Raw genomic sequence first — 27,097 nt, forward strand, 5'->3', positions numbered from 1 at the left:
TTGCACTTAGGTTGGTTCTGTATCTTGCACAATATAAACTGCCTACGCGATCTACACTTGGCCCAAGTTGGCCAATTATTTCTGGCTTGTGGAAAGGGAGAGATGAGCTTCCCCTCCCCGTCTTCTGCTCTGTGTGGCCAGTATTTTACCAGTATTTGCACATGTTTACTTTCCTCTGCTTGCACAATGGATGGAGCACTTGGCCCAAGCTGGCTTCCACTGTGGTCAATGCAGAAAGTTAACAAGACTCACAAGGGAGCTGAATTGTTCCCATAACATTCTTTAGTTCAAAGCAATTGTGAAAGTAAAATTGCAGGATTTCTAGATGCATGTTCTTAGCCTGAAAACTGAGAAGCTGTAGTTGGACCCTCTGAAAGGCAGCTTGGTATAGAATAATGAATGCAACTTGATTTAAAAAAAACCCAAGAACAAAACAACAATCCCAAACAGCTGTTTATTCAAGCAAATTTTTTTCCTTTATTTTTAATTAGATTCCAGAAATTATAATAGTGCAAACACCCAGTATAAAAGTTGCAATAAGAAATTTACATTCACATTTAACATTTCAGTCCATTCACTTTTCAACATAAAAATAGGACAAATATTCAATTGCTTTTCTCAATTTAACAATCCTGAAAAAGACTGGAAGATACTCTACAATATTCTATTTACATAAAAATAGACCCGTATTATTAATGCAAATCTATCATTAGAAGTTACCCAGTGTTAAGTTATTGTATTGTACTATGTATATACATACATATATATATAGTGTATAGCTATATAGATATAAAAGTTATTTATAGGTTCAGTGGGCCACAATAGTTGGAAAAATGACATCTTGACTTACTAGTTCATTGCTTAAAGTTAGGACTATTCATTTTATTTACCTATGTAGATGTTTCTATTGTGATACCGTAGGCCTCCTCCTGGTCCCTTTGAACTCACTGGCAACACCCCATTTGACATCAGTGGGAGGGGAACAGACCTTAGAATACGGCGTGATCTAACAATTCAACAGTCATTGAAGTTAATATTTCCATTAACTTTCCTGTAAATCTGACTAAAAGATCTGAAAACTCGTATGCCAATTAAACAGAGAGAATAATACATTTGGTTTTCCCTTTGAGGAATGGAATATCTCTACCTGATGCAAATATTTTTTTTTTCAAAGTCTAAGCAGAATATTCAAGTTAGTTGGGAAGCAATGCAGAATTTGCTGCAAAAATCTGCAGGTTAGGCAGCTGATAAGATTCCTTTTGCACGGTCTCTTACTGAATACTTCAATTCAACCAGCCTTGTAAAACCCCAAGACTGTATCTTTCCTTGCTCTTATTTTTTAATAAAGAGTGGCATCCAGACACAGATGACATGACTGCCCATGAAATGGGTTTGCATGTGTTTAGTAAACTGCTAGGGAACATGAATTAGGCTACTCCACTCTTGCTTATCTGTGTCTCTTGTTTTGGGACACGAGCAGAGACGCTGCTCTGCCCGCAGCTGGCAGGCTTAAGCCTCTCTGCCCAGCTTGCTGCCAGCTGCTGGTGCCTGCACTCCCACCACAGGGCACCTTTATTCGCCCTTTCAGGTTTGCTGCCACATGTACTGCTTCCTAACCAGATTATGTCAAAGCTATTTCTTTTCCCCTAAACACCTATTATATGAAAAATCTGCTTTTTGAAAATATATTTTCTTTTTGAAAAAGAAGAAGTTTGACAACCATGGGATGGAGGACCTACAGAGGGAGATAGTAAGCAGGCCTGAGCGGACAGTAACTGCCTGCAACAAAACTGTGATGGCACTGAACAACTGAAGGCGAGTTAAGGGCAGCAGGGGCACCAATTTCTTAAGAAGCAGTGTTTTAAGAGCTGCAGGTCACATTTTTACGTCCAAAGAAGAACTATGTGGGGCTAAGAGGCAGGCAGTCATGCCTAGCTCCTTTTGCTCTTAGTGCTATGACATTTATTACATTTAAAAATTTCTAGGATGCTTAAAATTATGGGTAAGCCTACAATGGACACTGTGCCATCATGTGTAGGCAGACCAATTTTGATTGTAGAACACATGCTCTATGTGGTTTTTTGCTTCCTACCTTAGGGCGCTGAACATTTCATTATAAGAAGAAGGAATCACATACACTTTTAAATCTTTTCAATTAACAGATCAGAAAAATACTTAACATAAGATTTCCAAGCAGAACCTATGGACATATACCAGAAGGGCAAAAATTAACCTCCTGACAGCAGAAAGTACAAGGACTAATCAGCAGGATAAAATCCAGACAGATGTGAGTTGCAGCACAAGTTTTAGTGGCAGGGAGTTTAACAGATGGGTCAAATTTGGCTGAATCTGTTTGAAACTGTGAAGTGTGTATTACTTTTGCACCATTATCCACATTCTGTGTACAAACCGATGATTTGCTCACAGACAAATCTACACACAAGTAAATATACTGGAAAAAGGACCCGTAAGAAGAGGTTTTTAACTTCCATCAGAATTTCTCTGAAAATAATATCACTGCTCTAGAATTCTCTGTATTAGGTTACATTACGCTAGAAATAGTAACTGCTCTTGGACTCTGATTTTTAGACCAGCAACTCTGAAAGCATTACTTTCGTTCTTACTGTATTCTGTAACATTTTCCAAAACTACCTCTGTGTAATAACCAGCTGCTTGAATGCAGAAAAGAAACTCACCATTTGCTTTGTCTAAGTCCAAATTTGTGCAGACAATTGTACTTGTGAATGGGAGCAAGTTACACAATCACTTTACTTCATTTTTCTTAATTGAACCCTAGTAATGTTACTGTAAAAAAAGTAGGAATTCTAAGTGAAGAATTTCCACTGTAACAGTTTAAAGATGTAATTATCATGAAACAATTTTGTGATGGTAGAGATAATTCATTTTCATCTACATTTCATTGAAAATTCTTGATATATCGCTTGAATGGCATTTGAAATGTAAGAACAGACAACCTTTGCACCCATGTGCACTTAAGGAGTAAAAGACATGAGAAATTACCTAAATAACTTCAGTGTGCCAGCTCAAATTTTTCATAACTGATGCCATCATTGACAGGTCTAGGATCAAAGCAGCAGGTCAGGCACTTGAAAGTAAGACACGATAGTGTGCATAACCGCAGTAATTAAAGCACACCTTATCCTTGCCCACAAGGAGAATTGTTAGCTGTTTTACCACCAGCAGTCTAACCTATGTCTAGCAAACGTGGCAGTGCTGTTACAAGCTTTAGGTAAGTGTTCCGGATGTTTTTAATCAATGTGTGTGTAAGCCTGTTCTGAAGAGGAGGGCAGCCAGCTTTTTCAAAGGAGCTCCAAACTATCTGGACAGATTTTCTGCAGAACTCAGCTCACTGTGTGTGCTGAGCTTTCTAGGAAATCTGTTCTTCTTTAGCTTGGACCCACATATACATGTGTATATGGCCTCCCTCCATAAACACTTGGAGCACTCCTTGCACTCACATAGCTGTGCTGGTAAGAAACCAAAGTAGGAAAGGAAGTAGTAAAAAAACTTCACAGTGATGCAGCACTATTTGTTCCTTCAGTTTTATGCAGTTTGATGCATGTCTGATGCCACAGAAGGCATAAAACGGGGATCCTAATAAAGAAGCAGATCCTCCAGCATGCAGTAAGGCACAAGCAGAACCAAGTCCTTTCAGCACATAGGCTATGTACATTAACCAATGCTAATTCAAATTTCAAGGTGCTTCCTCATGATCAGAATATAGGCATTAAAGGTGACAACCCCCAATCATTTATAATAATTCCTTCTGAAATTCTGAAAGCATCTCACCAGAGATCTTGGACACTCTTGTGAATGTGAACAGACACGAAAACTCAGAAATGGATCTGGCTGTGCAGTTAAACACAAGCCTTATTTTTGGTGCACTAGGAATCTGGCTGAGTACTCTGCCAGCTCAGATACTCAAGACCTATCCCATGTCACTGAGAGCTTTTACCACTGACTTCAGAAGGAGTGCTGGCTTTTCACCATTTCCTTTCAGCAATTGCTATCTCACAGGTGTATTTTCTTTTTGTTATTTTGTACTCCTGCTAACTTTGGGCTTTTTTTTTTTTCTTCTTTTCCTGTTTTTGTCCTTGCACCGATCAGATTATAAGTCACACCAGGCCACCCAAGCAGCGTGACATTTTGAAGAGTAATTAAAGAGGAACAGGCAGCCTCCCCTTATGTGTACTTTTCCCCATTTATTTACATTTACATATTTATTCATGATTTAGATTTGGCCTGAAAACTCAGTGAGAGATGGGATTAAAAGGAACGAAGAGCTAAAAAAAGCCAATACAGAGTTCTGGAAAAAGCCAATCATAAACAGGGTTGGGGTAAAGAAGCAGAGCCCAGATTGTCATTGGTCACAACAATTATGCCACACTGAGATGTAAAACCCACTGAATTTGAGGTGAGTTAGTTTATGACTGTTAGAAATCCTTAACTGCTGTATGAAGCCAATCATCAGTACAAGGTAGTGGTTCTTGTATGCAGGCAACTGGGATATGTTGTATGAATCTACATTTTAACTTAGGATGACAGAAGTACTTGCAGAAGCTGTACTGCTTAGTTAACCCCACAGTCACTCAATTAAACAAACAAATCAACGGATTTCGAAGTCCTATTATAAAACTAGCTCAAATCTGTAAAATACAAGAAGTCCTTATTAATCCATAGTAGAAAGTACAGTCCACACCCTTTTTCCTCTGCCACCAACCTCAGTGTTATGCTCCTACACTACTCCTCATTGATCATACAGCAATTATATAAGTAATTTAAGAAGTAGTCCCAAGCTGTAGTGACACAGATATGACAACTTTGAAAATGATGCGTGCAAAATACCTCCAGGATTTAAAGTTTTGTTCAGCAGCAATATGGGAAAAATCAGCTGGAGGATTGGATAGTGATTTCTTATTCCTATGTCACTAACTGACATGGGCCTCAAGCTGCAGGTTACGCTGTGATGCCTCAGGGAGGCATCCCTGTAAGCATAACTTTAGTGGGAGCAGGACTAGCATCAGCACAGAACCCAGATGGCTCAAAGCCAGAGAACCCAGTGAACCTTCTCCTAATAATTCTGTTAATACTTTCTGCTTAGCAATAGAAAATTTGGAAACTGAGTCAAAAAAGCTAACAAAAATAAGGCAACAAATTAATTTTTATATATATACATACATATATATACGTATGTATGTATCTAGGAAAACAATCTATTTGCATTGTGTACTTTTCACATACAATAACTTATTACCACATTAGAAATATACTCTGGGTAACATCAATGGGCCAAATTCACCTCCTTTACCTTCCATAGTGTTGCACCTGCGTACAGCAATGATGGATTTGACACTTGGTCCTTCTTGACGACAATACTACATCAAATGCAGTATCAGAGAATACCCATTGAATGTCAGATATTACACCATTATGAACTAGAATATCTGCTTGCTTTTTATATTACAGTAAGTAGAGTTTATTGCTTCTAATGACCAGAAGGTACCTTATGAAGACAGCATAGATGTTGATAACACTTTTCATATACTGTTTGATGGATCTTGGAACACTGAGGTTGGCAGATCACAATCATTAAATTATTTTTCTTCTTTATTTGCTGTTTGCATTTTGATTTTGCTTTGCTGAACGCACATGCAACTAGTGGATTCAACTCTGTGCCAGAAGTGATATGTCAAAAACATTTAGGAAAACTTACCGTTTTGTTTTATTTTACTGAAGTCAGGCATGAGTGGCATGCAATAGATTGCAAGGAAAAGCAAAAGGACGTCCATTTCCAAAGGATTTATAATCTCCATGCACATGTAAAATGTCTCTTACAAAAATTGTTAACATTTGTTAAAAGTGTGCCTTTTTGCCTCTTTTTATACAAGTGTACATGCAATTACCTGTCTGAGCTAAAACTATTTACAAAATTTCATAATACAATACATCTTTTAAAGTGAATAATACATGAAAGGCCAATGTTTTCTGTTGTTTTGTAACACTGTACAAGATTAAAAATAAATAAGGCATTATAATACAGGTTTATCACAAATTAAAAAATGTTGGTTTTCACTGTAATACAAAACTCTAACTTGAAAGAACATTATGGCTAAATAGTCCTCCTGCCTGCGCAGAACACATACAGAATCTGGACTTGCTGATGTAAAGAATACGCTTTGTTTCTGCTTCAAGCAGGAATTCAACACATGAAAATGATTCACGCTACTTACTAATATGTTCAGACTTGTCAAAGCACTGAAATGGCACAGGTCATATACTGTTTCCCTTCAAACAGTGACTCCCAAGTACTTTCTTTTGCCTTACAGATAAATTACAGGCAAAAGCGTGAAAGAGATTTAGGTGTATGACCTACTCTCGGTTACAGTGTTGTAAAATATTCAGTTCAGTACCAATGCGAGACATCACTGTAACCCAAAGCAGAACTTGGCCTACAGAAGCTCAACTCCTGACCTTCATAACGTGCTAAACTCTTGGTGATTTCTGCAGGCCTTGTGGGTACATAAAGGATGCAGATTCAGCCCTAACGAGCTGAAGCTTTTGGCTCTCAGTCTCACCTAGAGAAAGCAAGGGAGAATTTGCATGTTTTTTAGTGAAGACAAGGGAGTACGACTTGCCACAGCGGGAAGCAGCTACAAAAAACAACGCATTTTACAGGCTGGATAAAATAGCTTTCTAGTCAATGCAAGTGGAAAATGTTTGGAAATATCTAGCCAGTAATTCAATTGAATGCCAGTTTGTAATCTCAGCAGAGAATAATAATTTAAAAATCATTTAAAGATAAAGGTAGCATAGGAACACTTTGAAATTAGCTCCCAAGACAGTGAAGTCTGAAGATCTCTGATACTTATCTGCTTATATAAAGAACGAAAGACTTCAATTATTACTATTATCTGAAAGAGAAAACGTGCAAACTGATGTGAAATATTGTGCTTGCTATTGACAGACGTCGCCATGCCAAAATGGCATCACTTTATTGTAGGGCTCGTATCTGTTAATTGTTTCAAGCTGACAGCTGCACAAAACAGTGAATAGAAGAGGAAGAGGCTATTCTGCCCTCAATGCAACAAGTTGCTATCGTCGGTTAAACGTGAAGGACTTTTGGGTACTGTGGGGCAGAATTGACTTCTTGCTGGGGCTACAGCAAGGTCTCCCAGGCAAAAGTTACAGAGCTTGACCAGAAAATTAATAAATGCAAGACAGGAAATACAACTGCATGCATTAAGGTGGACACAACCCAAATCCCACAGAAATCCAAGGAAATCCTTCTGATGATTTTCAGGGATATTGGAGTGGGCCACATATTATCTTCAGCCAATTGCCAATAAAAATTTGATGACAAGCTTCTCTAATTTGGCAGAAAATGTGCATTTGTGGGGTTATCGGAAGTATTACTACTACCTCTTCCCATGTATAAAACTTACTGAACATATCAAAGAATGCGGTAGAGCAGAGAGATTAAATCTGTCATTTAAAGCTATCACACAAGAGCTGAAATAAAACAAATGTACACAGAAAAAGAAAACGGGGAAAAATTATATGAATAGGGAGTGAAAGGATAAAGGCAAGAGCACAGCTTCATTATATCATGATTTCAACGGCCATTTAGCTTTCCCTGTTGGAATGGCTGCTGAACACTACCTATCATTTTCACATGCCTTTTTACTAATTTGTGCCTTGGCTGAACTTTCTTCATGATTCTGTACGGCTCAGTCCAGGACTACACAGAAAAATATAGTTTTCCCCATAGTAAAACGAGCAACAACAACCACAACAAAAATATGAAAAATGTTAATGGTAGGACTCAAAAAAAGTCTGGAAGCTGACTCCAAATACACCATCACTGATGCTGTAAGCTAGCACATGGACACTGGACTGGCTGCAGCACCAAGAAGCCGTCCTGGTCCACTCAGCCTGCTCCAAAGGCACAGACCTCTTGCAAAAGGGCCGAATGAGAAGCTGATGATGGACTGCGCCTGTCTGGTCCTTTCCATTCAACATGGAAAACATTCTTACAAAAGTCACGTGCCTCATTCGACTGTTGGAGAGGAGGATCAGGCTTAGAAAAACTTTGGAGTAATTCTACTAGCACCTGCTAATCTTTTAAAATATTAAAGTGAATAATCCAAATTTACCTTGCTACATGATCTTCCACTGACATTACTCCGGGACTAGGCTGGGAATGAGTCTGGGAATGAGAACACTCCCGAAAGTATTAGCACAGAGGACAATTCATTTTTGCTCATTGTCCATTTAATGATAAAAGAAACAATGGCGACATGCCTGTATCTTGGACCTATTAAAAAAGTAACAAAGAAATAATTTCATTGTAAGCTTTTGGGGTGGGTCAATGGCTGTATTTGGTCTATGCTAGGATCTGAACATGCTTTTAATAACAGTACATGTAAAAATAATGTTTTATTATTATCGGTGAAATTATTCCAAATGCACTGATTCAAAAATTGTGTAACTTGGGCTCTTTGTGAGTGGAACTGACTGATTAATGCTATTGCATATAATGCTTTCCATTTTGGTTAAATATTTAACTTAGCTGTGTGATTATTTAGTTCTTACAAACCTATTAGAAAACGTAAATATGCAGTGTGCTTTACATGGATACCACTTATTCAATTTAATTATGTAAATATTTATTCTTTTAAATTTGTACTCTCTACATGTATTTATTTAAATATCTTTGAATGCCTCAAAACCAGAAGAATACCTGTGAACTGGATAGCTGTTAGGGAGATAAAGAAATGCAGTGACTTTCCACAGATCAGCCAGTGTGCATACACCTAGTACAGTTAGGAAGCAATTCTCAGATTTTTATAGTCATTTTAATCACAAGACTCATTTTGCTAGCTTTGTAATGAAGCACCTAGCTGACAGGGTACATAAGAATTAATTAAAAACCCTGCTGAAAACCACTGAAGTCCCACAGCAGCCTGATATGGCTACATGGAGAATGGAAACTCCTGCAGCATTTCTTTAACCATTTGCATCTGTTGACACAAGTATTTGTCCATATACTTTTAACACAGTGACTGCTCTAAAGCAAATGCTGGTTGTGGGAGAATCACTCATAATCTTCTTTCCACTGAAATCAGTAATACAATAGGCCCACCTATTGAGAGGGAAATGTGACATCTAGTACAGGCAAGTTTTCTACTGTACAATCTGGACAACTTCTGCAGTCTTGTGTGGGTTTTTTGGGTTTGATTTGTGTTTGGTTTTTTTTTTTTTAGTTAAAAGGAAGTTTTGCATGTTTTTAGACAACATAAAGTTTTGCTTCTTTTTTGGAAAGCAGTGAGGCTGGCTAGCTTGTGCATCCCCATCAGGACAGTATGGCACCTGTCCATGGAGCATATGTCACGCAGCAGGATGATCTCCAGCTTCCCCCACCTCAAGTATGGAGCTGCACTCCACATTTCACATCCAGATCAGCGTTTCAAGATGAAACCATGAACAATAGGATGTGGGCTGCATTAAAGGAAAAAGGAGTCAAAATATGTTCCCTTTTATGCAGATTAAGAGCAGGCCTCACTCTCCTGGCACATTTACCAGTGTGCTCCTCATTTGGGCAAAGTTTGACTGTGCTTGTTTCTCAGAATTATAGCTTTCTATAATTGTACAGCTTTGAAGAGTGAGCCTGGGTAGAATCAAGAGATGATAAAACTGTGGCATAAATTTAAAAATCAATTAAGATGTAAGACTATGTTGGCAAACATACAAATGTCACAAAGCTAGCAACAGCGTGTTTGTCACCAGTACAGGACTATTCTTCGAGCTGTTTAGAAAGGTAATGCTAAATCCTGGAACTGAGCCACGGGACCTGTGCTGTTTGTAAAAGCCTGAAATAATACCATCCTTCTGCTCTTCAATAAAATCAGCACTGTACATAAAGGAATGTTTCTATATTGCATAAGCATATTGCTGTGCTTGCAGGGTGCTCCTCTGTCTTGCACAGAGTCAAATGACCTGTGAAGAGGCAGCAACTTCTAAACTCTACCACCCTTTTTTTTTTTTAGATGGAAAGAATATATATTGTTCTTCTGCCAAACATTTAAGCTCTGTGGTTTTTCTACTTCATATCCTAGTGTTATGGTTTGAATTGGAATTTTTTTGAAGTTTTTGGAGCATGCAAGGAGAATTTTAAAAAATATATAGGGTTTAGCAATTAGCTGAATCCAGCCTTCATTAATCTGCCATTGACAGCACAATGAACACTGTTCTCATTGCTTTAACTAACTCATGTGTTGGGAACACAGTTTCTTTAACTCTTGCTGTAACCCTGGAGAGTCTCCAGCTGCCCCACACTCCACAGTTAAATGCAGCTTTGCTAATCCCAGACTCAACAATGCTGGGTATGACAGAAAGAGAAATCTCTTTGCTGTGTCATTGCAGGTGGATGTGTAAATAAATACATATTTTTATGTTTATCTCTATAAATCTCTATTAAGTCTACACAGGACTTTGTATATGTGCATATATAGATTAAAACATTTATATACACACACACACATAAATAACTGCTTGCACGTTTATCTCTTTTTTTTTTCATTTTCCCTTTAAAAATGCCAAGAAAATATTCCTCATTTCCAGAAAATCAGGTTTTGACTTTTCCTAACAGAATTGCTAGCCCTTATATGTTCCATCCCAAGAGTTCATTACACAGTCCCCAAGTTCTCTTTGGTTGGGTTGTAGTGGTCCTTGGTTAATGCCATGGCCTATGACCTCTGATCTCTTGGTAAAAATTCAGGCAACCATTGCTCTCCAGGTTCACTGCAAATGGCACAACCAAATCTCCTCTGCTCTACGCCTCCTTCACAGCTGGCACAGAAGGAAGATAATGCAGTGTTTGATTTGTGTGAGTGGCAGATGCTTGACCTGCTCCAAGCCCAGCTTTTACAGTAAAGCTAGCAACTGAGGATACTGAAGGAGAGCTCGTGCCCAGTTTTGTTTGAATGTTTGCTCTCCCGTAAGGGTACATTTTCCGCTCTAAGTTTAAAGACCGTGTTTGTGAATTATTTCCATCGGCCTTTCCTTCTAGGAAATAGGTCAACATTTCGCCTTTTCCCTTTACACTGACTTTACCCCTGCACATGAATTCATAACTGCACCTTTTTAATATCCGCTGAACTTCTTCTGTCACCTGAAGACAGAAAAAAAAGAACTATTAGTTTTTCCTGTTCATATAAGGTTAATCCTAGAACTGCCCACCCCTCCCCATTTTACTTCTCTGTCATGAAATACGCATAAGCAGAATGAATTAGTACCTACTGCTGCTCTCGGGCTCACTTAGAATTTTCTTAAGGAATTAAAAATCACTGACCAAACTGGAATCTGAGAAGCAGAACTTCTGGTCTTGAGCTGAATAATAACACAGCCAGATTAAGCTCCATCCAGCAGAAATGTGTAACTAAATTGTCCACTGTTGTAAGCTGCATCAGTTCCAGTGATGTTAATTTACTCCAGAAGAACTTTTGATCCCTGGAGACTAGGCAGGTATTTTGGATAAAGGACTGCAAGAGTTCATTGAGATTTTGAGAGGTGCAGCATAGCTTCTAGCCAAGCTCTAGTATAACAACAACGTTTTCTGTCTGTGTAGCCTCTCCGATCCAAAGTGTCCAAGGAATTTTCAAAGCTACATAAAATGCAGCAGGATGCAAATGGACATAGATCCTTTCCTTGTAGTCCTTATTCAGGCAAAATTCCTACAGCACAAGGACTGGCCCGTGCAGTGTCGACATTCCCAGGCTTGCCTCCAACTGTGTGCAATGCAGCAGAGAACTCCGTTTCTTCTGATGGGAAATGATTTATTTGAGGATTTCATTGCCTCCAAGTAGTGAAGCGTATATAAAGGAAAACAACTATACCTCTGATGCTTGAATCATCTGGAGAATATTGCCCTTTTCATAAGAACCACAAGATCAAGTGAGGTTGTGTTTTCTAAGTGGTCTTGAAAATGTAACCATGTATAAAACAGGAGATATGTTTGCAAAATTGTCTCAGAATGCACTCACCTGAATTTTTCCCTGCACTCCAGTACTATCCATCCGGCTGGCAACATTAACAGTGTTCCCCCAGATATCATACTGTGGTCTTCTGGCTCCAATGACTCCAGCCACTACTGGCCCAACATTAATACCTAAAATCAAAACAATGACTTTGGTTTCAAGCACTACAGTGTATTATCCAAGGGAAACATGAATCCTGCAAAATAGATTTAACACAGGTGCCTTAGAATTTTCTGGTCATAGGACATAATATATGTTAAATTAATGCCTATTGGACTTCTGTATTTGTAAGAGCTTTAGAAACAAAATAAAGACATACACAGAGATGTCTTATTGGAAATGCAATGTGATAGACAACATAAAAATTTGTCTCATCTGTGGATTTTCTTTTTTTGTTTTGTTTTTTTTTTAAGAAAAGAAGAAAAGTAGTGGTAGTGCAGAGTTTAGCTGTAGAACAATTCATGACAAACTGTTAAAGATCTTTAATTGTTTGCTATGACTTCCACTGTGGTTGCTCATATAAAGCCTTTTAATGGAGATTTTCCATGTGGAACAGAAATAGTGGCCTGGAAGACACAAGGAATGGGGTAAAGGAAGCATGTCACATCGGTTGTCAGTAGTAGACAACTCAGATCAGGGAGACACTGGAAGAAGACAAGAGTACGTGAAAATTGTTCAAGCATTATTTTTTGGGAAACCACAGGGCTCGTTTATACATTTCTGACTGATTTTGACACCTTGTTTGGAAGATAAAAGAGGATGTTCCTTCTTCTGAGTGCTCTGAAGAACTGCATATGCTAAACACTGTGTGAGGTTCTGTGCAAGGGCTTTCCCAGGCAAGTTATGCAGAAGAATGGGGGTTAGATATTTGTCTTCTACCCCTTCGTGAAACTGGAAAGACCAGTTATAACAGAGTTCAAGAGAATTTGGGGTTTAAAATTATTAGGATGTACAAGAGGGCAAAGATTTATAACTCTCCTATTGCTACCCTTGACGACTTCAGTCTTTCTCAATCTTCCGCTGCTAGCAACCTCACTTTTCCCCTTGTCCAGCCCATTCTCACAATTCAGCCAGGAAAATATATAGAGAAAGAAGCTGGAGAAAACTATCTGTGTTAGAATATGCAATGAAATGAGAACAGCAGTGGAAGTACCATTGCAGAGGAGCAGGATGCAGGGAAGGAAGGGAAGAGGGGAACTTGCTCTCTAAGAAGGCTGGGAGAAAGGACTCTGAGAGATAAGACGTGTAATAACATGTAAAGGATTGCATTGTTGTGAAGACCAGAGGATTTGATTTGTTGGAGAAAAAGGGACTGTTTGAGGTGATTTGGCATCTGCGGACAAAAATGTCCCATCACACTTCCAATACCCACAAAGCTTCTGCAGACGCAACTTAATAGTTAAGTATAGTCAGACCCAGTTTGCAGCAGTTTAGCAATGCAAAGCAGTGTAAGCCACAAGACTGGGTACGCTAATAATATTGTATAAAATTATTGGTGCAGTTTCCTTTTAGGGGTGCATAGATTAAGTAAACACACTGGAATTGGACACAGTTATAATTCCTTAATAATGATGCTCACCATACAGCCTGCTGACCTTCTACATGGATGTGACTCTCCAGCTAAAGGAGGGTTTTCAGTTTTAATCGTGAGTGCAGCACAGGTAATCCTCTGCAGACAGCCCAGGGAAAGCCAACAAACAACCATGTTCTGCTTGTGTGATAATTTTTGAAACGTGACTTACCAACTCGTAGGACAAAGTCGTTGTAAGACTGATAGTTGATTTCATCAAGAACGTCAAACATCTCTATTGCAAAATCTGCCAGTGTACTCAGATGGGAATAAATTGATTTTTTAGCCTAGAAACAAAATAGCATTGCACATTAGATTTGTATGGTACTGAGAGGCAGGTGAAATACCGAGGTGAAAAACAATGAAAAGCTCAGACTGGATGGCTTAGGAAAAGAATCTAACTCATTTTGCTGTTTGTGAAAAGAAAATTTTGATGGTGGCTACAGCACATGCATTCTTTTCTCAAGTACTGAATTTTTTTTTTTTCTTCTCTCTCTCTTTCTGATTTCTGGGAAGAATGGAAAGCAAAGTTCCCGTGGTAAAGTGGTTCTGTTGCTAGAGAGCTGCAGATGTTTGTTGTGAGCGTGGCAGGGAATATAACCTGCTTTCTTACAAAACTGCTTTGCCTGATGATTATTAATAACTGTAGTTTCTGCCCTCTTCTCCCTGTGGGGTTTTTGCTGGCTCCCAGCTCCATGGGGTGCATGCTGTTCCCATTGACAAAATTCCTGTTAGGTTTAATCCTGTGAGATGCAGAACACCCCTATTTTCTTTCCCGGCAAGCTGAAGTGAGTTGTTATAAACCATATCTAAATGAACTAAAGCAAAAGAACCAGAAGGGATCAAATGAAATGCTGAAGTATCAACTTGTAAAAAACCCCAAAATGTAAGAAAATGATTTTTACAACTTCAGTCTCATTAAACTGTGGAACTCATTTTCAGAAGATATTGTGGATTCCAAAAGTTAGCTAGATTCAAACATAATTACTCAATCTCATGGATGAAATATTTGCTACAAAGTAGTAAAAAGATATTATCTGTAGCCCTAGAATTTCTTAAGCAGCATATAATTAGAAAGTGGAAAAGAGATGTTTGCGTGTTTGTCCTGTAACTCATGCCCTTCCCCCAGGATCTACCGTTGGCTAGTTAAAGACCGGTTACTAGAATAGACCTTTGACCTGACTCAGTACGGTTGCTCTTAGGTTGTGCTCTTATTTGAATAATAAATATGAATTCTTGAACAGATTTGCAAAGTGAAAGTGGGCGAAAGGTAGGATATGGTGAAAGAAATGCAGGGTCAGTGGCAGTCTAGCTCCAGTAGGGTGTTGCACAACAGGGCTGTGGCAGCTGGCATGAGATGAGAGCTCGCTGGGTTTTTGTCATGATAGTGAGATTGTATAAGTGGAGTACTTGACAGTGGCTGAGAAACCTGAGAAGCAGGTTGCTATTTGCTTTATTCGGCTCAGTTTGAAAGGGTTTCTTCATGTGGCTGGGAAATTTACAAAAATTAGAGCAAAGTGCTAACAAAAAATTATGAAAGTCATCCTTGGGCCAGTGCCAATTTTTAGGAAGGATATTTTTATTTACCTGCCTGCGTCTCTGGCATTCTGCTTCTTGCAATGTCAACTAGCTCTACTCTTTTCCAGCCTCACAAAAACAAAGGAAGAACAAGAATTAAGTTTAAAGAGCTGATGGCTACACTTCCAACAGAGGAGGAGAAGAATATTGGATGCCTGGAGGAGGAAGGGAGGAGTGTATTTAATCCTCTAATCTTCTTTGTGTTCCTTATCCTTCCATTTCTTTGCTGCCTGATGAATGCTTTCATTTCCTGTAATGCCCCTCAGGGTTGCAGGAGAGAGGACTGGTGACAAATACTGGATGCACTGCAGGTGACAGATGCCTCTCAAAAGGATTACTGGCAAACTCTTTTGAACCTGCACTGAAGAACACCACAAAGTTAGGACCCTGGTGAAGTCAGGACCCTGGTGAAATCACAGACGTAATTTCAAAGGACTCCACACACACAATGAACTTAGATTGTGCAAAAGATCTACAAAGAGCTTGGTTTGTGTGCTGCCCTGATGGTGTAACTGGCAAGCAATTATTTATTTAAACATCAGAGGAATAGTTACTGGAAAGACTGCCCAGAGCATCACAACAAAACCACTCTGAGAGAAGCAATGTACATTTACTATAGTCACCTGCTGAAGTCAAGGTGCAGAAGCAACAGTCCTGTAAAATATGGGATTTAAATATTTAACTTCATCAGGGTACTGGGTTCTTATGTGTGTAAATATCCTCGGTTAAGAGCACAGTTAACCCCATCCACTGCTTTCCGCTTATGTCCAAATCCTAGTATGAAATTGGTGGCTCACAATCAGAGGCTGTGCCAGATTTTCTGATGAAGCTGGGACACCCCTCGCAGAGGGGAGACCAGAAGCACTTGAGTCTCTTATGGCTACCCATGGACACATATGACTCCACAGGGCAGCCCAGGGACTGTGTGATGGCTGGTATCGATCATCTGTGCAGGATGGGCTACCCAGGATCATCAGACTTTCAATACATAGCTGCATGCTGAAGACCTAGTCGGAAACTGCTGAGAGGATGTGAATGATTTCTACTCGTTTGCATCACACAAGCAGTGGGAAGAGATCACAGAAGAGCTGAAACCCCAAATTAAAGTAAAAAATATTGGCTGTTTCATACAAGATCTTTAGGTTTTCTGGAATACAGAATGTTAAATAAATTCTACATGTACAGAAAAGATCAAAATTTGCCCCAAGATTTCAGAGAAAGGCAGAGTCCTGTACAAGACCTTCTGCCGTGATTTAAAATGCATTACTATCATGAGCTCAGAGTGGTATCTTCAGTATTGGGCTAACTCAGCTGACCCTTCCGTTAGCAACTATAAAATACAAGAGATAAACATGTTTAGGTTTTGGAACACATGCTGCCAAAGTTACCCAATAACACACTTGTTTTCAGGATTATAGTTCAAAGAGCATTTATAGCAGACACACAAGTATGCTGTTGCCTGTTTGCCTGAGATCACACTGAACAAAATTCAAAGGATCAATGTTTTTGCCTGTCTCAGGATCCAGAAGTCAAACATTTCAGCATAAACAGAGTTTTAAAAATACCTTTTTGTAATGTGTAGATTTCTAGGAATGATACAAAGGAAAGCATCAGTTGTAAATACCCTGCAGACTAGAAAATTAGTTGCATGTGATATACTCCAACATGATTCTAACAGTTGATTTCAATGTGGCCTTGTTTTTTATTTACTTAACAAGGATAATTGTTGCTAGAAAGTTCACAGGCCATCTTCCAGCCCTTTTTGCTTTTGCCCTCTAATTCGGTGTTATTTTTCAATGCTAAACCATATGCATGAGTGTACCTCTACAGCATACATACATGCATATCAGAACAGGGGAGAGGTGTTTGGAAATTCTGGGCAGACTAGGTACATGGGCTGCGTTCATTTTCATTATATTCCTCATATTATTAATTTTATTATTTTTTCATAAATTAATTTTATTAATATAATTATTAATGTGCATAGTACTCTGTATACAATATAGTTAGTGTACTGCCCACAGGGTTCTCTGCCTTTTTAGGTGCTGCATGCAAATCTGGCAAATCTCTGTCCCAAGACACAAACTTAAGATGAGAAACACACTCAGGAGTAGTAATGAGGATACAGAAGAACTGTGCCCCAGAACTAGTGGGTCTGAAATGACTTTGACTTTTTTTATTGCTGAGTAATTAAAGGGGTAAAAAGAATGCTAGCAGTGGAGACAAAGAAGAGCTGATTTGGAGGGACCATGGTAAAGTGCAGCAATGTACCTAGCACTAAGTTCCTGTCCATGATGGGGGTTGGGAGAGGCTGTTTGTTTTGATTGTAGGTTGCACCCAGATTTCAATATAAAAAAGAAAAAAAAAATCACATTTTAATATTCTTGTGTTAGTTTTGCAGCAATTCATTACACCTAGAATCCTCCCTTTACCGGCATCTTACAAGGTCATCTAAGATACAGGGTTTAAAACACTACCACTCTGACTTAGCAGCTTTATATGCCAAATTGCGGAGAATCCAGAGCTGCAGACAATGAAATCCCAAATGAAGCCACATGAGCAACTGCTAGGGTAGCAATTTTTCTTTTCAGGCTATGGTTGTTCTTTGAATTTCAAATTTAAATTGTTGTAACAAAGTAATACAAGTTATCTACAATCACATAGAGTTAGTTGTGTTTCTGATGTTCCTCTGGAAATTGAAGGAGAATGGTTCCTCCACAAATGACTGTCATGTAAAATCTTCTTACCTTAGTTCCCGAAGTAGGTACGAGTCCGACAGCTGCCATATATGTACTTCCAATTGTCTTGATCTTTTCTATGTCCTTATAATATTCTTTGTCCATAAGCTTTGTTTAAAACATAAAACTGTTAAATATTACATAATATTTTAGAGAAGCAACCATAGTTATCAGATAATATGTGCAATTGATTAAACCATATTATATTTGGTAAGTTGAGGCTTGCCCGCTTTGAGGGCATTGAAAAAACTACCGTTAACTCAGATTTTAATACTCTTCCTATATTAGAGGAATTTGAGGTCAGACTCATGTGCCTAAAAATACAAACTGGGCTCTTTAGAGAAGCCCAGTGAACACCAACTATAATTCAATAGGAAGCTTCCAGTACTGTTTTATTAGGCAGCTCAAGATATGCTGAGTTGCTACAGATAATCTCTGTTGATAGTAATTTGGTAGAACTGATATGGTCAAAAGACAAAGTGTTTAGACCTTACCTCATCAAAATCAGCAATAATTTCATTTAATAGGCGTAAACATTCCACTCCCATATTATTGCCGTCCAATTCGATGTAGAAATCATTGAAATTTGGGATGGAAGCAAACATCACTCCCACTTGTGAATATGACTGGTAATAAAGGTCCTGCAGTTCATGAGCAGATATAATTTTTATTTTAAAAGATTAATCTAAACCAGGCATCATTATTATATCTATTCTACTGCTAAGCAATAGCTAAGACAAAAGCCATAATTTTTGGTAGAGAGAAAGCCAGCCTTATTAAAAAATTTTGAAAGATCTCTCCACTCAAAAACACAAAAGAAAATTAACACCTAAGCTATTAAACCCATTTAAAACAACTTAGTCTTTTTCTCTGTTTTATAACTAAAATAGGAGATGGAACAATTTTACCCTGCAGCACAAAACCAGCCTCTCTCCTTCATGTCTTCCCCTAAGTTGCAGAGTCCTGTGTTCAACATTAACGAAGTAATGCTGTTCTGTATGGTAAGGTTTCTGCTTAAGAATTCAGAGGGCTCACGGAAAGTAAAACCACTCTTCTGTGGCTCAAATACATTGATCCAAACTCTCAAGAGCAGTATCATTATGGCTACTCCAGTGCTGCAGGTATTGCAGCTGCACCGGAAGGACTTGGTAAGGGCTTGCTGAAGCACTTTATTTAATCACTACAGCCTTTGATGTTAAAAGCTACTGTGTCTTCCTTGGGTGTGTACAATTCTCTGTTTTTAACTCTAAATGGATGGGTTTGGTAATGGCAGTGAATTTCCAGAACTAGAGTGGTTCATATGGAAATGTCTGGCAGTTCATAAACTTCACCAATCAGAATCAAACTGAGTTTATGAAATACTGTGATAAATCCCAATATTCTAAATTGATTGAAAAAAAAAATCAGTGATTTGCATGCAGACACTTGGCTGCATTGATGTTGAATGACACAACATTCCTTCATCCTGCTTTTTATTAAAATTCTTCAGAGAAGGAGGACACTACAGCGAAAGAAATAATCCCAATCTAATTCTTGAACACAAGTTTTTACAAAACTATTCCTTTTAACATGAATGAAATTTTATAAGTCCGAGCCTTTCTTGAAAACATACAGTTGAAAGGTGACCCAAGCTACACAGGGTCACACCCATACAACATCACCATGTATTTAAATTTTATCGTGGTTTACCATATTTCTTGGATTAGACATAAGAAAGTGCTGTGCAACATGTGCTGGCAACAGGTTGAAGAGAATTCTTTTATTATCCAGCTTGACTCTCTCCATATCATCTCTCTCTTCTTCTGCCTGTGGGGATAAAGGAAAAGAAAAACCTTTCCAAAAAGCAAAATATAGGCTGAAGCCATCAAATACTTTCTGTTAATTCATTCTTTGAAATTAAACTGAGCAAAATAATGCCTGCAAAGTAGAGTGGGAACAGTTCTCCTATACCATGCTTTTATATTGGGGCAAAATCCCTGTAAGTTCGTAGTAATTCAAGCTGATGACTACTTTCAGGGCTTGATCAGCTAAGTGTATTTGTGTCTTCTATAGTTCTCTGTTCTTTTAAATAGGCCCTTGATATTTTTATAGAGTAAAAAGCTAGAATAATCCCACTTAAGTCACATTGGCCTTGGAGGCCAATTACTTCCCACGTAGGTGGAGACAGTGACAGCAGTATTTGATCCACCTTTCAAAAGAGAAGCCTGGAGAATCACCAGTGTTTAAAGCAAACCTATGTCATTTTACAGTAAAATGGCAACAGACCTGGTAAGACAGTAACTTTAACAGAGAAAAAGGTTTTAAAATTGAACATCCTTAAGAATGATATGCAATTTAAAAAAAAAAAAAAAAATCAGCATTTCTAGAGTTGGTTTTAATTACCTCTGGTATTTGTCATGAAAACATATACAGTTCCTGTGCACAGAAATTTCTGTGCACAACAGCAACAGAAATTCTATCATTCATGTGAATGACAGCATTCAGAAAGAGTGCCTAGGAGTTAACACAGCTGAGGTCCTTAACCCAAAATACTGGTATCTGATTACAGTTGTCTTGACTCACAGGAGTTAGTGGGAGTCATGCATTAGGAAACAATTCTGAAAATCAGACCCCTTATTGGAAAAATACTGAATACCTAGGCATCTCGTTTGGGACTCTTAGGTTTGCAAATTCCAGCCTAGTCTTTAGTAGACTCTTCTGCAAAATTACTTCTCTGGAATTTGCTCCTTGTTGTTAGAGTGACTTTTGCCCCCACATTCTGTTTTCAATTAGAAAACATTTGATCAGTTACATATAATTCATCTCATAGAAATCACAGCTTATTCTTTGCTCTTCAATCACACTTACAGAACTGTAACACAAATCTTCTGCCATGATCCCAATATGATTTTGTTTATCTAGTTGCAGTCAGCAGAAGACTGGAAGGCCACATTCTCAGGCATTGTTGAGAAACTACAATCACGTAAACCACTGAAGAATCTGCTCTAATCTTTGTTGGTATCCCTTTTGTATCTAGAATTTGCTATCCTGATCTATTACAAAGTCCATATACTTTTCTTACTATCCATGTCTAAGTAGGAGAAAACCAATCACCTCTTGCCTTTGTATAGCCTTACAATATTCTTTTCATGTGATTTTTTTTTCCAGGAAGCTAATTTTTGTTTTCCATGACAAAACTTAGGAAACAACCTTTTCATTCAAATCACACAGTCTGCTTTGCCTTGCAGTTTACTTCTGTATTCTTAAATTTCTTTACAAGGAGAAAGAATGCTGAAAGAGAACTAGTTTTATAAATGTAACTTCTTCAGGAATCATTCCCTTTTGAAATAAATTCTCAGCTCCTCCTCTAATTTGTTTAATCAGAATCAGAATTTATTCCAGAGGTGAAATATCAGTAAACATTAAATAGCAGTTAAGCTCTGCAAGAAATATACCTGAAATTTTTATTCTAAGCAAGTATCTGTTTCCTGTTTGTGAGCTGTTTTCCTGACACTTTTTTTGCTGTTTAAATTTCATATGCTGTTTTCTTAAAATATCCTTCCCCTATTTTGGTGGTATAACTCTGTCTCTGACTTATTGTTGTCTATAAACATCTGTAATGGCCTCTTGTGTTTAGTCTGACTGTTAGAATTTAAATGTTCTAATAGTAAAAAGAAAAAGCTTTTTCCAGCTGAAAATCCAAACCATGCTTACCACTCCATTTTTACGTCATACTGGAATATTGGAAATTTTACTGTGACGACAGCAAAGAGATTTGCAAACTGAATTCATGCTCTGAATAAAAAATCCATTTTGGGCTTGCTTATCCATTCCTCTATTTTTTGAATACGAACTTTTTGTTACTTTGTTCCTTGGAACTTTTAAGGTTCTCAGTTAAGCTCCCAATACAATATGGGGCAGAATAGCAGCCTGAAAAACAATACACCTTTGGGCAGGGCCTAGAGATTTCTGGACAAGTCACAGTAATCAAGCAGGGGTAGGTAAGTGGAGTAATCAGTCTGACGCATTGCATGGACAGTGGTGTTGCTCAATCACTGGTAGCTGCTGTTCATTTCTGATCTGGAAATGTGTGATGAGATTCCTCCGCCTTGCCAGTCATGCATTTAGGAAGACATGATTGAGAAGGTTCTTCAGCAATATGTAGTGTTTCCTACCATTTTGTATGATTCACAACAAAGGTTTCAGAGCAAGCCACAGCACAAGGACAAAGCTGCCAGCACTGAGGCAGACCCTGCTGACCTTGGTCATGTTGCTGGACTTCTGTCCAGCCTTTGACACACAGAAATAAAAGATAATTCTAATATACCAACATAAAATAAATGAGAAAGGACACTCTAGCCTGTTGCCTGTTGGTTTCCTTCTGATGGAACCTTAAGGCATGTGATGGCTTTTCTCCTCTCTGTCTCGCTTCAATACAGTCATGAAACAACTGGGAGAGGAATGCCAGTGACACTGCTGTGTGTGTGCAGGTATGGGTGTGACAATGTTCACGATGATGGGACCACAGCCATGACTAAGAGGCTGAGAACTGAGCTCTTGTGTGAAGAGCTAGTGGCTCAAACCAAACCACCAAAGTCATGACTGAACGGGTGGCAAAATCCTCTAAGAGCAGGGAAAGGCATCAAGGAAGTCGCCATTGCTAAGAAACATATGTCCTGGTTCCAGCTGGGACAGGGTTAACTTTCTTCCCAGTAGCTTGGGGGGTGTGCTGTGTTTTGGGTTCGGTGTGAAAGGAGCGTTGATGGCCCATTGATGCTTTGGCTGTTGCTGGGTGATGCTTGCACCGGGAGGGGGGAGCACAGCCGGGGTGGTGGACCCAGCTGGCCAATGGGGTATTCTATGCCATGTGACATCATGCTCAGTATAAAAACCAGGTGTGGGGGGGGGCCTTGCCCCCCGTTCGTGACACGCGGTCGGCGGGCGGTTGCGTTGTGCATTGCCTGCTTTGTGTATTCTGTTATTGTTGTTGTTCTCATTGTTATTATTACTGTTCTACTTAGTTTTATTTCAATTATTAAACTGTTTTTATCTCAACCCGGGAACTTTCCTACTTATGCCCTCCCGATTCTCTCCCCCATCCCACCGGGGGGGGTGGTGATCGAGCGGCTGCGTGGCGTTTATTTTTGCTGGCTGGGGTTAAACCACGACAACATAGTAGAATGCTAGTAGAATGCAACACACCTAGCAATCATCTCTTCCTCTCTTTGGATGCAAAACTGTTAACTACAATTTTGACTCTGAGAAAGTTCAGTTGCCAGAAATGAGATTAAAACCACTAAGGTCATGGAAGGCCCTTGAATAATACCATGGTAAGTAATGGTAGCGAACCCTAGAGACAAATTATGCAAACAGCAGAACAAAGGGAATGTAGCTCAACTGCTCTTAGCTTTTTGTGCCCTGGCCTATTTCAAGTCAGGCACTTCCTAGCCAGCAGGGAGAGAGGAGTACACTCTCTCCAGGTGATTCAAGGAGACATTTGCACCGGCAGTGCCTATGTGGGGCAATGCAGTGCCATGAAGAATAAGACGTGTTAGCTCTGCCGACCTAGACCCAGACCTAGAAGCAGAACGTTCATGGAATTAGCATAGCACTCCTTCTGACCTACTTAGTCATGTTGAAAAGCAAGGTGTATTAGCTTAGACCACACACTGGGTTAATACTGCTATATTGTTGCTGGTACCCTAGCCGGAGTCTCTGCATGGACTATACTTACACCACCCAGACATACCAAATGTCTAACATCCTGCCTTTATTAAAGTGATCTGCTAGGAATATGAACTGAAGTGTACCTTCTCTGCTACTACTGCACAGAGTTTGTGTATCCATCCTGTCGCCCTGCACTGCCTAAGACAGCTCTCATATACGCAACTCCTCAAGAGCTGGGGAAAGAGGAAAGATCTCCTAGTGTCTCTTGCAAGGAAAGATAAGGAGTGAAGGTGTCGTAAAAAAAGACTTGGTCATGTTCAGCAGTGAGGACTCTTAAACTATACATCACAGGGCTCTATGGGGAGGGAAGTAAACTGATTACTGATATTTTCTGGACCTTTTCCCAGCTTCCTGCTTTCTGCCCTTCAGGGGAATGCAATGAAAACTGTCTTTCCTCCTTGTGACTCATGAACTCCCAGTGCCTACTCTTTGAGCAGCTACAAGGCATCACCCTTTCCCAGGTAAAACAGACACTGAGAAGGGAGAAGGAGTACTTGGGGCTGGAGAAAGAAGATTAAAATAGTACAGATCACAGGTATTTACATTCCCGGTGGAAATATTATCCAGACAGCTAAATAACATCCAAATCTTCGTCTATTTGCCCCTATTCGTCTATTAACCCCTATTGGTTAATTAAGGAAAGCTGCCAGCATGGTATTTATGCAATAGCTGCTGGCTCAAAAAACAAGGCAGATTATTGTGAAAATAAACAAGAAAGAAAATACATAGGCATGAGCAACATCATTTTTCACATTCTGCTTTTTGCTTATACCTGTTTGGTATTCGTGGCAGCTAGGTCATTTTGCAGAACTTAACTGTATTTGCAGAGCTGCAGTGTTTAAAAGCAGGCTTTGTTTTTGCTTCGGTCCTGGTGACAAAATTTAAAATGTTCTTTGGTACCATGGTCTTTGACATCAATGTAATTAACAGCTATTGCATTTTACGAAGTTACACAGCATCCCACAGTTTTTACTATGCTGGTAACTGGTTACACATTCTCTGTTCAGGAAGTGGTCTGAGCTGTTGTATCTCCTGAGCTGTCAGGTGACTGTTTAATAAGCATAAAAATGCTGTAGCAATGTCACTGAATGAAGAGTTATAACATGAAAATCCCCTGTTTCAAGATACAGCTAAAAAGAAGCCGGGCACCGGTGCCACAGACACATCATCTTTGTACCTGAAGGTGGCACTAAAACCACAGGGAAGAGACCCATCACACTGCTTCCATAAGGCCAGATTTTTAAGAGGAAGCGCAAGCACACCTGGCAAGTCTTGCCTGCCGACTGTAAAATACATATTTCAAGTGTCACGGATTAGAAAAGACAGCTGAATGATATTCTTGTATTCCCTAAAGAATGCAACAATCAGTCATATCATTGTATTATTCTTATTTTCCTCCCCTGACAAATCCTGTGTGAGTGAGCAACTTCATTTTTTTGGCAGTTTTAGCTTCTTCACAAATTTATTGCTTGTATTTATTTGTCCTTTTTTTTTTCCCCAGTTTTGTTGAATAATTTGCATAAGCAAAAGTGATTATCAGTCACAAATAAGTAAAATGCTCCTATATTTGCTATTCACAGTTATTGTCATATAAGGCACACAGAGTTTTTCAACAATGTCATGTAGAAAATTAAATTCTCCTCCCATGCCTGTTAAAAAAAAAACCCAAACCAAAACCAAACCAGATATCTTCTAGAAATACTGTGATATTCAGAAAGGTTAAATTTGGCACAGAAAAACCCTAGCAAAATCAACAAGAACCTATAACAACGTTGACATGTGAACAGTAAGTACAAATATAACTGTTTTAACAACTTATCATCAATCAGAAAAATCTATATTTTCCACACAATGTACATAAATCATACTGCATTATCTCTCTTCTGGTTGCGTAACTTAGACGCACGGAAATTAGATTAACTTTTCTTGAAACTGTATCATTTTTCTAAATCAGTTTTTCTTGTTTGAAATCTGCTTTTCCTCAAAACACATTTTTTCCTTTATGGGAAAATCTATGGAAATGAGTTTTCCTCAGACCTTAGCATAGACCACTGAGCATCTATCTATATATTTTTATTAATAATGGTATTAATTGCAGGATACTGTCAGTGTTTAAAATATCATTTAGTTAGTACTAGACTGTTTGTTGTTCATGATGAAGTAGATGAAAATATCTGTGAAATCCTTTTTATTGCAGCTTATGCCAATGGTTTTATTCATCTGAGAATATTTTTTACAGGATTAGCCCCAAAATGAGCTTTACTAAAAGTATGCAAACAAAGTGCTTACAACTTCCAGAATAACCCTTGAGTCTGAAATTCTCCCAGTTGTAAGCCAACAACTGAGAAGCTTCCTAAAAATACATGTTGTACCATGTTGGCACATCTTTCACACAGCAGCAGCTGGCTACTGGGAGATGTGAGTCTCCAGCTGTAGCAGTGGTTTATGTAGTTCAGTGTTTGCACGAAGAACCAGCATACTCACTCTGTAAAACAGAATAAAATCTCCACATTCCCTGTGCACTAAGTCAATGATCTTTCTAAAACTTCTGCTTCCAAGAATGTAACTAAGTTAAGCCAACATGGTTCAATGGTAAGTAGTACTGCAGCTGTAGAGAAACATGACCAAGAATGCTGTTTAATCATATATGAGGCAATCCAGCAGCGAGAGAAAACTGTCGCTCAGGAAGGTGGTTTTTACCCTTCTCTCCTCTTAAAGATTGTTAAACCATTAGTAGCTTGGAGTTTGCTAACTATTCAAAGGCAGTTTTAACATATAGATATTTCCAACCAACGGTTTTCCCAGAGCTTTTAATACTCAGATTTTTACTATGCCAAAGAGTTTAATAAATACAAAGATAATGGTTTTTTTACGTATCCATTTGAATAGGTAAGCACCATAAGCACTTCTGTAACATCCATCACGATGGTACTTCTGCGTGGAAACCAGGACAACATTCTTTACGACATGTTACCCACTATTATTTGTTGTACACGGAATAGATCATTCATGTGGAATCAAGAAGAACAAGGGTATAAGCCCAGATCATCAAAGAGGCCAAGCATCTACCCAGCATACTGAATTCAAAGAATGGTAGTTATGCTGATCCCTAATTTCTGAATTTTCTACCTACACCGACTTTTTTTTGTTTCTGATTACTATCATGCAAATCTCACAGACAAGATGGTACCACATAAGTACCTGATTTGCAATTGAAAAGATCTGAAAATGGCATTTGATCTTAGATGAAAAGCACTTTTTGAAATGGTACCTGAAGATCCTGCTGGACATTACTGAAATTTATAGGCATCCATATGTCTTAACTCCCCTTATTATCCTTTGGAGTAAGTGCACAATGGTTTTAACAACAGTGGTAGATGATTAAGTATTTCTGTAAAACCTGGCCCCAAGAAAACAGAAAAAGTTTATATTTCTTTCTTTACTGTTGT

The 27,097-nt window shown here is 38.7% G+C and overlaps 1 protein-coding gene across 1 annotated transcript in view; it reads right to left on the reverse strand.

Moving 5' to 3' along the window:
* Positions 1-9,010: 9,010 nt before the first annotated feature.
* The window catches only part of ADCY1 (adenylate cyclase 1), a 154,249-nt gene continuing 136,162 nt past the window's right edge, over positions 9,011-27,097 (reverse strand). The window contains exons 15-20 of the mRNA XM_075142917.1: positions 19,632-19,748; positions 18,437-18,583; positions 17,952-18,050; positions 13,799-13,913; positions 12,063-12,187; positions 9,011-11,191 (exon numbers count right to left, since the gene is read on the reverse strand). Coding sequence (XP_074999018.1) covers positions 10,853-11,191; positions 12,063-12,187; positions 13,799-13,913; positions 17,952-18,050; positions 18,437-18,583; positions 19,632-19,748 — 942 coding nt within the window. The 3' untranslated portion in view covers positions 9,011-10,852. The remainder of the gene's footprint in view (positions 11,192-12,062; positions 12,188-13,798; positions 13,914-17,951; positions 18,051-18,436; positions 18,584-19,631; positions 19,749-27,097) is intronic.

This window comes from Calonectris borealis, chromosome 2, assembly GCF_964195595.1.
Source record: "Calonectris borealis chromosome 2, bCalBor7.hap1.2, whole genome shotgun sequence".
Taxonomy (NCBI): Eukaryota; Metazoa; Chordata; class Aves; order Procellariiformes; family Procellariidae; genus Calonectris; species Calonectris borealis.